The 11,702-nt window shown below is 43.6% G+C and overlaps 1 protein-coding gene across 1 annotated transcript in view; it reads right to left on the bottom strand.

Moving 5' to 3' along the window:
- Positions 1 to 9,859, bottom strand: part of LOC311312247 (ras-related protein Rab-3C-like) — a gene marked incomplete at both ends in the record, with an annotated part of 21,447 nt that extends 11,588 nt beyond the window's left edge. Inside the window, 2 exons of the mRNA XM_084442132.1 lie at positions 8,573 to 8,782; positions 9,836 to 9,859. Coding sequence (XP_084298258.1) covers positions 8,573 to 8,782; positions 9,836 to 9,859 — 234 coding nt within the window. The remainder of the gene's footprint in view (positions 1 to 8,572; positions 8,783 to 9,835) is intronic.
- Positions 9,860 to 11,702: the final 1,843 nt, after the last annotated feature.

The raw sequence follows: 11,702 nt of genomic DNA, 5'->3' as shown, positions 1-11,702 counted from the left end.
ATATCTCAGTAACGTTTTGATGCATCATAACCACATTAGGCACACTCATCGGGGACAGTCCCGTGACCCCTGTCACCAAGTCTATGTCGACACCTCGAACTCTCTAGCGCCACCAATCTGTCAAAGTTGGAAGTGCGTCTATTCTGCGTTTATTTGTATTCATTACTGCATCAAATCCTTGAGAAATTCTGCCAAGCTTAGAATAACAATAATTGCGCACCCTTTTGAGGCTACACTCCCAGCATCCGACTTCCATTCATACTGCTGTGCTATTGGGAATGTGTGGCACCAAATGGCCTCAAAGAAGTTATTTCAATTCACCAGGGCTTTGATGATTCACCGACAGAAGCAAATTACAGTACCAAGACAAAACCTGTAGATAGCATGTTTCCCTTTGTATTCACACAATTCCGCCCCACCTCCACCTTTGAGGTCATGTTTACAGTAATCATGATTCATTATGTCCTGGTGTTGAACTTGATGCAGTAACAGTGGCTCAGACTAGAGCCTGTTTGTCGTGGACTCTTGTTTTCATGGCAGGGAAAATAGTAAGTACTTGAAAGAGCCTATAGACTTGTTGATGTTGTTTTGGAAAGCGATGTATGTCATGACCAGAGGTTGGCCTCATTTGAAGAGTTACAGTACAGTACATTATATTGAATCGTGAGCCATTTGAGCAAAGATCGCACATAGATACAGACACCCCAATGAGATGGTAAGTGGATTCAGACCTCTGTTCTGAAACAGAAACATTGGACAGAGAGACAGAAGTCAGGCTGTGGTGTGCAAAGCTCAACTGGGACTCGAACCTATACAGCAGACACGGAGATGAGAGGAGGATGAGGAGAGATGAGGACACCAGACAGGGCAAATGGTTTAGTTTTTTTTAATGATCACCATGGCAGCAGCCAGGGGCACACTCTAATACCATCTGACACACAAGACAGTGTGTTCTAACCAGCTTTGACTTTGAACAACCTGATGAAACAAGTTAATGAATGCAATCCTTCAGCTCCAGTATTTACTATCCTCTAATCTCTTCCAGTCCACCTTCACCTCGTAATGTGTTTATTGTGTCTAGTCCTCTCATCAGACAGACTCTCCTCTCGTCGGCCGCACCAATGTGACCCGCAGGGGTGACGTGGTTGCGGGCACCGACAAGGTTGAGACGGGAGATGCTAGACAGTGACTGCTGCACTCACATGATCTCTACAAGGCCCGGGCTATAGCCACACTCACGTGATCTCTACAAGGCCCGGGCTATAGCCACACTCACGTGATCTCTACAAGGCCCGGGCTATAGCCACACTCACGTGATCTCTACAAGGCCCGGGCTATAGCCACACTCACGTGATCTCTACAAGGCCCGGGCTATAGCCACACTCACGTGATCTCTACAAGGCCCGGGCTATAGCCACACTCACGTGATCTCTACAAGGCCCGGGCTATAGCCACACTCACGTGATCTCTACAAGGCCCGGGCTATAGCCACACTCACGTGATCTCTACAAGGCCCGGGCTATAGCCACAATAAGGATGGATGACAACAATCCTGAAGGTGGAGTGGAGGAGAGAAGAGAGAGTAGAGAAGAGGTGAAGGTGAAGGTGAAGGGAGATAGGAGTGACTATTATGGAGACCTATCCTCCCGTCAGATGGTTTGATCCATTTGTATAATGGGGTTCTTAAATCTGTCAAAGACAGAGACAAATTGTAATGCAATCACTGAACATGTTCTGTGCTTCGATAACAGGACCAAGACATAGTGAAAACCGAGCTAGCCAAAGTGAACTTAACCAAATATAATATAATAATTGTATAAACCGTAAGTGCACACTTTGCATATTACATTAGGTATGGTTCTCCAGATAAGAAAAATAGATAGTATCTTGGAAAGAACGACAAAGGCCTATCTGGATGAAGCTCACAAGACTGCTACATTAGAAACATATCATTCAGACAGAACCCTCCCTAACCCACGTTCACCTCGATCCTTACGCAGCACAAAAGGAGCTAATCGGGCAAAATCTGTTTCCTGTGGGACCTGCTGCCCGTGAGTGAAGAGCCTCACCAGCGCTGCGGTCATTATGGTGATAAAGTCTCATTAGTTAATGCCCCCCCTCACCCCACCCTCCATCCCATCTCTCTAGCCTGGCCACACTATTAGAAAAAAGGGGCTACCTAGAACCACAGAACCTCCCTTTGGAAGAACCCTATGAAAATATCAATTTTTAGTTCAAGGTACAGTAGAACCATTTTGCCGAATGCCCGAAGCAGCGTTCGATTAGCCCAGCGTTCAGATTCATGTAGCCTGGCACTGCTCCAAGCCCGTCTGGCACTGCTCCAAGCCCGTCTCAACCACCAGGAGGTGTCTATTGATCCTACAGCTCGGTCACAGACCACACCCCCCTTTTCTCCTCATTGGACAGAGACATAAATTAGACGGTCTGCCATTGGTGGGCATCGAGATGGATGGATGAGGACAGATGGACAGACAAGATTGTCTTGCGCAGAGAAAGGGAGGAATGTAACTCGGGCAAGGAAAAAACGCTGAGAGACAAAATGGGCTGATATAGTGCCTGAGTGCCATTTTGAGATTTACGTTGAAAGAGTGAAGCTAATTTCTCAGGCTGACAACCCAAGGGTGGAGAGTAAGAGAGAGAGAGAGAGAGAGAGAGAAAGAGAGACAGAGAGAGAAAAAGAGAGAGAGAGAAAGAGAAAGAATAAACTTACTATGAAAGATGGTAATCTCAGTGGTTGAGCAATGAGTGATTGAGACAGTGTAGAAATTCTGTTGAATATAGAGCCTTATCAAACAAAAACTGGCCTCCAAATTCTAATGTTGCATTCATGTATGACTGAATTTGCTTGCTGGGATTATCTGAAGTGAAACTATATTCAATACTTTTGCCACCAGTTTTAGTACAGAATGGTCCTATTGAACTCCCAAACCCAGCGTAATATCTTGAACAGTCCCTAGGCTGCTGAACTGCTCAGTTTGAAATGATGAGGATAGACAGCATGAAAAAAAGCTTATACAGTTATGGAGCTGAAATTCCACAACAAAATGCGGTCTGAGAAACGGAGAGACGATCAGCCCCGATCAGCTCCCTCACGACCCATCCTGACTCGCTCTCCTCAGCTCTCCCTCTCCGCTACACCCTCCCCTCTCTACTGTATCGAATTTCTCTTCCCCACTCATCCACCCCCTTCCTCCCGATCTCCCTCTCTCTCTCTCTCTCTCTCTCTCTCTCATGAGTGCACGCCACCCCCCCACCCCCCCACCCCCGAGGTAAGACAACGGGGGTTATATATAGCTCAAGATGAATAGACAGTCACACTCTCTGCCAGCGTACAGCTTACCCAGTCTGTCAACGCAGGACTGGATCCTGGGCAGGAAACCTCTCTTTGAAGCATTTGGTTGAATGTGGTCGTCCCTTTGCTTCCACACACAATAGAAGCCTCCGGTAGGACGAGGCTTTGGCCAGGGTCATTCACCTCAGACAGGTCATGTGCTACTAACGGTTTTGGTCGAAGAACAAGTCAGTGATGATTTAAAAAAAAAAAAAAAAGTGAGCTGAAGGAGAATGTATTTTATAAAGTTATCAAGAATGCTATACGCAAATGTTTTTACATCGCACACTGAATGGTGTAATTTCAGCGACTCATACCCCAATAGATGAAGTGATATAGAACAGAACTGGCATTTTCATTTCTACTGTATCAAACCCACATTTTTAAAGAAAGAATTCAATAAGAATCCAGTGCTAGAATTCTATCAGTACCACACTTTGATTCCAAAGATGATGGAGCTGACGTTTTTTCACTGTGCTTTCTGGAACAAATCAGCCATCTTTGAACGGCTTAGGACCCCCTGGTGTTGAAGTTAAATGATGAACCAAGTGGTCAGTATTGGGCATGCCAGCTGGACACTGAAAGGCAGAGGTGATCTATATCTAATCACAGTGTCTTAAACTGGGAAAAAGGGCTTGGAGACTATAGCCACAGATGCCAATTGTTAGGCAATCAGGAATCGCGTTTAGGGGAACTAATGAGCTAAAACTGGCCTACATTTTAGCATTTGAATGTCACATTAATGGATGCACATTCAGAGGGGTTCATTATAGCGATTGACAGACATATTCCTAGTTCGCTTTGTCACTGAAATAAAGTGGTAGAGAATACAGTATAGAGACGTCCATGTGGGGTAAGAGGCCTTTTAACAACCAGACAACTGCTGTTTGAAATGTTACTTAACACTGTGTAAGCAGAGGATGTCAAAATAAATGCAGGGAGATTAAACAGGTGGGCCCAACATATACGCACACCTCTTTGGAACAAAAGATGCCTTCAGGAAACAAACCAGCAGCTCTGGAGAATGCCTGGCCCGTTGTGTGCCAGAGAGTAATGATGAGAGATGAGAGGATGATACACACACAGGAAGCTGCTGCTGTGCTAGCCCAGAGATATATATAGGATGACATATCCCAGAACAGTCAGCAGGCACTGGACTGCTAGAGCAGAACTAAGCGCTCTCTTTAGTTGGCTGACTGCCCCCCCTCTCTCCCTCTGAACATAGTATATACACTACAGTAGTGACCCGTGTTTCTGGGGATTCAACAAGACATGTTTGGGCATGTCTGCAGGTGAACACAGCAGTTGGAAGGAATCAACGGCTTGACAATGATTTGAATCAGGGGTGGTACTGTAATGCTAGGCTACGCCAACAGGAAGCAGGACTGCGCTGTGCCCAAGTGAAGAAGAGTGTGAGAGTACTGTATTGTTCATTTAACCTTTATTTAGGGTAGGTAATGACAGGGAGTCCAACTGAGAACAAGGTCTCTTTTGCAGATGAAAAAATAATCAATAATGGCTTATTGTGAAGGTCATTATTTCCATTTGAATTATTGTGGTACTTCAGCGGCTAGATACTTATTCTACAGCAGTCAACAAACCAAGTGTTATATCAACACAAATGGAATATGATGGTTCTGCTCCATATCTCACCACAGATTCAGCTTCAGTAAAAGTGATCTCGCCACCTTTTCAGCCCTTGTACCTTCCTCTGTAACACTCCTTAAAGCCACGCTTTCCATGATTATAGATGTGAAAGCAAATGAATGATCAATACCAATAACAGCCCCAGAGAACCACCAAACCCGATTCCCGACCCCCCACGTCCGGTAAAAGTTGTGTTACACTCCCCACAAAATCTGTTAACCGTCAGGGTAGGGCAACCCAGCCCCGGGGCAAACCACTAGGCTAGTTAGCCGGGTGCTAAAGCTTCTCAAAGATCAATCTAGTACGTCTGGTTCTACTCCACTACTCTGCATAGAAAGAAAGAGAGGTCCTGCACATTGTCCTCACTGGCAAACTCAAGAAGACAAGAAAACAACATTTCGGTCCACCAACCTTCGTCAGGTCCACTACTCTGCGCCACACAGCGCTTGCCCTCATGTGTCAGCCTGTTTCCATGGTTTCAGGCCATGCCAGGCCCTGGTGGCAGCAGCAGGGCCAGTCGGGCGGTGATAGTGAATGGTGAAGGGGAGCTGTGCCCAGACAGGGAAAGGTTGAGGGGTGCCACTGGTTTACTCTCCACTACCACTTTAATTTCCTGTCCTTGTCTGCTTTTGACGATGTTGTGAATGTGTTTGTGGACACTGAACCTTGTTGGGAGATTCTCGCAAACTGGAGTGGATGGGCTTTTTACTGGTCTTGAATCCTAATGTAGTGTTCTGAGTTGCAGCATGCAGTGCATGTTCATTTGGATGACTGATATCTTCAAAAAACCTTTAAAGTCGAACTGAAATGAAAAAAACATTCTGTCCCATTTTGGTTCACATAATTGGTCATAGTGTTCACCTATTCAACGATGTATGCCGAAAACGGTACACTAGGTCACGTGCAACGATGACAACAGGTACCTTAGATATTAGGCCAATAATCTCACAACATCCACCCGTCAATCAACGCTATCCTTCTATCGAATCTGTCTAAAGTTCTTAAAACCCGTCCACTTGTCAATGTTCCAATCAAATTCCTCTAAACACATGTCCCACCCTCATAGCTTGTTTGCGTCGGAAATACGTCAAACTACGGAAGTTAGATGATCTCAAACGTCCGTTTCAGTGCGACTTTAAAGACTATGCTAGATCCGGTGATCCTCATCATGCTAGACAGTAGTGTGAGCATTTCATTGTACATAATACCCTATTTTGTATATATGACAAATACAATTGTATTCTACTAAAATACCCATGTGAGAGACATCAACAACTGGCCTAGTTTCCAATGTGTAGCTACCACCTGGCTAATGGCATGCCGCCATTTTGTGCCAAAATAACACCAACATCAGTTGCAGTTTATGTCATATCTACTTGGTTCTATGGGGAGATTGGGGTAGCAGATTTATAAAAGAAATGTGTACTGTCTAGCTGACTGTAATGTAAACCTATGAATGGGAGAAGATTGTTTTAAGATGTTGAGGATTTTGGTTAGCGTCATGCATCCAATTATGAGCAAATGTGAAGAGCTGCACGTGTGTCTTGGCTTCCAGAGTGAAAGCCACTGTGCTCTTTAGCAAATCAAATGATTCATCCACTGACTACGATTTGGTTTGAACCTCAGTTTACTGTATAATCAACACAATTAAATATATTGAGGTTGGGGCATAATTAATGTTATGTCAGCATTTTAGTGGACATTCCATCCCAGATACTTAATAGACATTGATTCTGCAGGAGACAGTGAGCAGTCCAATCAATATGCTAAGTTGGTGTAGTGAATTAGCAGCAGGGTTAATTAAAACACAATGTGACCTGGGTCAGTTATGCTGTCGGGTAAAATTAAAAGCTCACCATGTCATGAAAAGGTATCATCTCATCAGTGAAGTAATTAGGCTTGATAACAAAAACATCTTGACTTTTGCGTATAAGTCAAAGTACCTGTAGGACTGTATAAGGATACCGCATCTACAGTAGAATAGTGGAAAACCCAGATAACTACACAACATTCTCTCTCCAGCTTTTATCTTTAAAAAGGCATTTTTTTGTAATGAGAATTGGTTCTGTAATAACTTTCCTGTTGGATAGAGATTAGTTCCTCTCCTAAACCAGCCTCACTCCTAGATTAGTTCATCTCCTAAACCAGCCTCACTCCTAGATTAGTTCCTCTCCTAAACCAGCCTCACTCCTAGATTAGTTAATCTCCTAAACCAGCCTCACTCCTAGATTAGTTCCTCTCCTAAACCAGCCTCACTCCTAGATTAGTTCCTCTCCTAAGCCAGCCTCACTCCTAGCTTGGGAAGAGACGACTGATGAAGATAACACAATGAGAGGGCTAGACAGAGAATAAGGGTTCTACCTAGAACCATAAATGGTTCTTCGGCTATCCTTGTGGGAGAACTATCTAAAAAACAGGTAAACCATGTAGGGAAACCACAAGGACAAATGAAGGCCTTTACAACATCTGCTAAACATCATACATCACACATACAGTACACAACACCTCTCTCAACGTGTTCTCACACATCCATACCGTATGCAGCACCTCGTTTGACATGCATGCTTTCAATCACACAAGCAGAGTTTGACAAGTGCATTGGTGCCATATTGCAAAGGAAAATAAATATAATTCCTGTCTGTGTTCTGTGTTACCATTTGGAGAGGCAATCAGTCATGTACCATGCTATGTCTGCACTAATACAGGGGGATGTCTCTCTCTGCCTGGGATCCAACATGACTCATCTACTGTATCCATCAATGTCTAGCTTAATGTACCACCTTTCAGAGGAGCTGACAGCAGACACCCACATGGCAAATGTCTCTCATTAACATAATCATTGGAGACAAGACCTTGTCTGATTGTAAAGACACAACGTGATTGGTGGCGTGCAAATTTCAATGTTAGGAACAATTTGTATGTTCCTTGCTGATCCTTGCTGTTTTGCCAAGGAAGGGGGAGTTTTCAACATTAGGTCCTCTAGCATTGAGGAAGCTGATTGGGGAAGACTACCAAACATGGATCATTCAGAGTAATGACACAGTTACCTGCTCTGGTCATGACAGAAATACCTACCTACAGTAGGTAACCTAGTAGGCTACTTTCAACACGACACACAGCCATGATCAGACAGCAAGGAACCAGAGCCCACCACGCCTTATCACACACCACCAGGTTAAAGGTGCTACAGATAACATTTGTGTGTAGATGAACCATTTAAAACGAACAACAACCAACATCCACAGAGCTTTTAGAAATGTGCAGAATAAAAGTACTGCTTTCCCACCCCAAATATGATTGATTCTGAATGTAGGGCTATCATTAAAAAAAATATGACGGGTCCAAAATTAAGTGTTTGAGGTTTGGTTACCAACTTCTCACTTCTAATAAGGCTTGTTAGCCAATAGTATTAGGACGTTGGTACAACGTGTAATCTCTGTGTCGGGAGCAATCAGGAATCAAAATACCCTGGCTCCCAAGCCTTGTTAATATTTCATATATTAATGATTAATTAATATGATAATGATTCATCTACATAAAAAATGTTATCTAATAGCACCTTTAAAGACTTACCCATATCTGAAGCTTGATCCGCTTGTCGTTCTTGTAGACTGTTTTCACTTTGAAATCAATCCCCACGGTGCTGACGAACGCTGAGGTGAAGGAATCATCAGCATAGCGGAACAGAAAGGAGGTTTTTCCAACACTGCTGTTTCCGATGATCAGCAGTTTGAACATATAATCAAAGTTCTGGTCCGAGCCCTCTTTCTGTGTTGCAGCCATCTGCAAAAACAAAGCCGGGGGTGTGTGAAAACCAATCGCTTCTCAAAGATTAGAGTGTCTGAGCTGACTACACCTGAGTCTTTGATGTCAGTATCTCATCATCAACATCCATATACACTTTTCAATTTTAAAGCTATGGGCGATGCTAAAAAATAAATAAAATAAAAGCCTATATATTATGTCAAAGCAACCTGACAACCCATGCTAAGCATCCATAGGAACCCAGCTGAAGCTAGCAAAGAGGCTGCATCATTCACATCAACCCTTCAGAATATACAGGTTACATTATACAGTAGTCTACCTTTATACAGGTTACATTATACAGTAGTCTACCTTTATACAGGTTACATTATACAGTAGTCTACCTTTATACAGGTTACATTATACAGTAGTCTACCTTTCACAACATTCTGGTCTGGTAGACTCTGCTAGACAAACTGCTCTACAAAATAATGGCATCTAAATTATACAGTTCTACAAAATTATACAGTTCTACAAAATAATGGCATCCGTCAAATTATACCATTCTATCACTGGAACAGGTGATAGAGTACAATATATATATATATAGTATTGAAGATGTTATTTATGCTTTAGGATTGTATGGTCAACTAATGTGCAATTCAAGATGTGATGCTCTAGGAAATCTATTTCATATAATTTGTTAAAATATTGTAGATAAATAGTCCTTCCTACTTTTAGTAAACAATTACAGTGGGGAATCAATTCTAAAAAGCACTCTCAATAGCCTACATAGATTTTCAGAATGCTTCACATGACCACCCCCACCCCTACATGGTGTCAGGGTGTGTTTTCACCCTTTATTCCCCTTATTTACAGGCTGTCTGCCCACATATCGACAGCAATAGAAATGTGCTCATATATTTATAAATAGGTAGTCGACCCCCACTCGTTTTCAATGTACGGTTTTATTCCCAAGGCAGTATCGCCAGATGCGCGTGATTACCATAATTGCTGAGTTCTAAAAAATAATGCACACACATAATAGGCGACAATGTCTGTATAAAATATGAAATAAAAACAAACTCTTACCTGCATAGGTGCGTCCTGGCGCATAGCCTACTATACTCAAAGCCAAACTGGTTTCCAATGTGTCTGATGTGATTTCTCGGATGGTATCTACCTCTCAGGGATGCTCGGTGCCTCCCTTGCCCTCTGGGTTTCAGATACCAAGCTGTCCGCTTCATTCAGCTCGCACGGGAGCGCGCACAGGCACGCGACTGCGCGCGTGAACAAACCTTTGGAGGATTGATGGGAAATGAAGTCCTTGATTTCTACAGTGGTTCAGAAAGCAACGTCTATGGGTTAGGGAAACATAAAACATATAGCACAGATGAGCCTATAAGCATCACTGATACCACACTCCCAACCATAATGCAATGTTAAAATATTTAAATGTGCAATAGTCCTACTAGAATTAGTGATCAATCTGTGCTTATGATGAAGTTTATTGCATCCAATAATAAGACCATTGACTTCATATTTGACAAAATCGAGCCGTATATCCCTACTCGTGCAACCACCTTTTGACAAGTGTGGGGCTATGATGTGACTTGATGAAGAGCTGTGATTGGGTTAACGTGTAGAGAGAGCGGTCATGGGTAGGTAGGCTATACCGGTCTGGTCATGGGTAGGTAGGCTATACCGGTCTGGTCATGGATAGGTAGGGTATACCGGTCTGGTCATGGGTAGGTAGGGTATACCGGTCTGGTCATGGGTAGGTAGGGTATACCGGTCTGGTCATGGGTAGGTAGTCTATACCGGTCTGGTCATGGATAGGTAGTCTATACCGGTCTGGTCATGGATAGGTAGTCTATACCGGTCTGGTCATGGGTAGGTAGTCTATACCGGTCTGGTCATGGGTAGGTAGGCTATACCGGTCTGGTCATGGGTAGGTAGTCTATACCGGTCTGGTCATGGATAGGTAGTCTATACCGGTCTGGTCATGGGTAGGTAGTCTATACCGGTCTGGTCATGGATAGGTAGTCTATACCGGTCTGGTCATGGGTAGGTAGTCTATACCGGTCTGGTCATGGATAGGTAGTCTATACCGGTCTGGTCATGGGTAGGTAGTCTATACCGGTCTGGTCATGGATAGGTAGTCTATACCGGTCTGGTCATGGGTAGGTAGTCTATACTGGTCTGGTCATGGGTAGGTAGTCTATACCGGTCTGGTCATGGATAGGTAGTCTATACCGGTCTGGTCATGGGTAGGTAGTCTATACCGGTCTGGTCATGGATAGGTAGTCTATACCGGTCTGGTCATGGGTAGGTAGTCTATACCGGTCTGGTCATGGGTAGGTAGTCTACCCCTACGGTCTGTGTAGAGTGACGGTAAAGCCCTTTTTCCCCATAAACGCAGAGGGCATTAGGTTTATGTTTAGGGTTGAATTAATGGTTAAATTAACTAATTAATTTAATTAATTAATTAATTAAACGCAGGACTCTGTCACAGACTCGAATCGAGAGTTTCGCTAGTTTTTTTCCGGGTTTTTTCTCTCCAAAAACAGCAGTTCAGATGTGTGCCAGTAGCCTACCAAATGCGTATGCTATTACATTTCTCGACGCTCTACCAACAAAAGAAACACGGAACTCGGCTGTCTGATGGAAGACCAAAGATTATTAGACTAAGTAGCCTATTGTTGACATATGGCGCCCTCTAGCGTCTATAGGGAGCATAGAAAATACAAGTAACAGGCCTAGAACAAATAAACTGACGATTCAATGATAGATTTATGCAGTAGGGTAGGCCTATTATAGATGTATGCAGTAGGGTAGGCCTATTCTAGATGTATGCAGTAGGGTAGGCCTATTCTAGATGTATGCAGTAGGGTAGGCCTATTCTAGATGTATGCAGTAGGGTAGGCCTATTATAGATGTATGCAGTAGGGTAGGCCTA

This window comes from Borostomias antarcticus (genome assembly GCF_949987555.1).
Source record: "Borostomias antarcticus genome assembly, chromosome: 8".
Classification (NCBI taxonomy): domain Eukaryota; kingdom Metazoa; phylum Chordata; class Actinopteri; order Stomiiformes; family Stomiidae; genus Borostomias; species Borostomias antarcticus.
The sequence above is the reverse complement of the archived record's forward strand: the minus strand, read 5'-3'. Positions and strand labels throughout refer to the sequence as shown.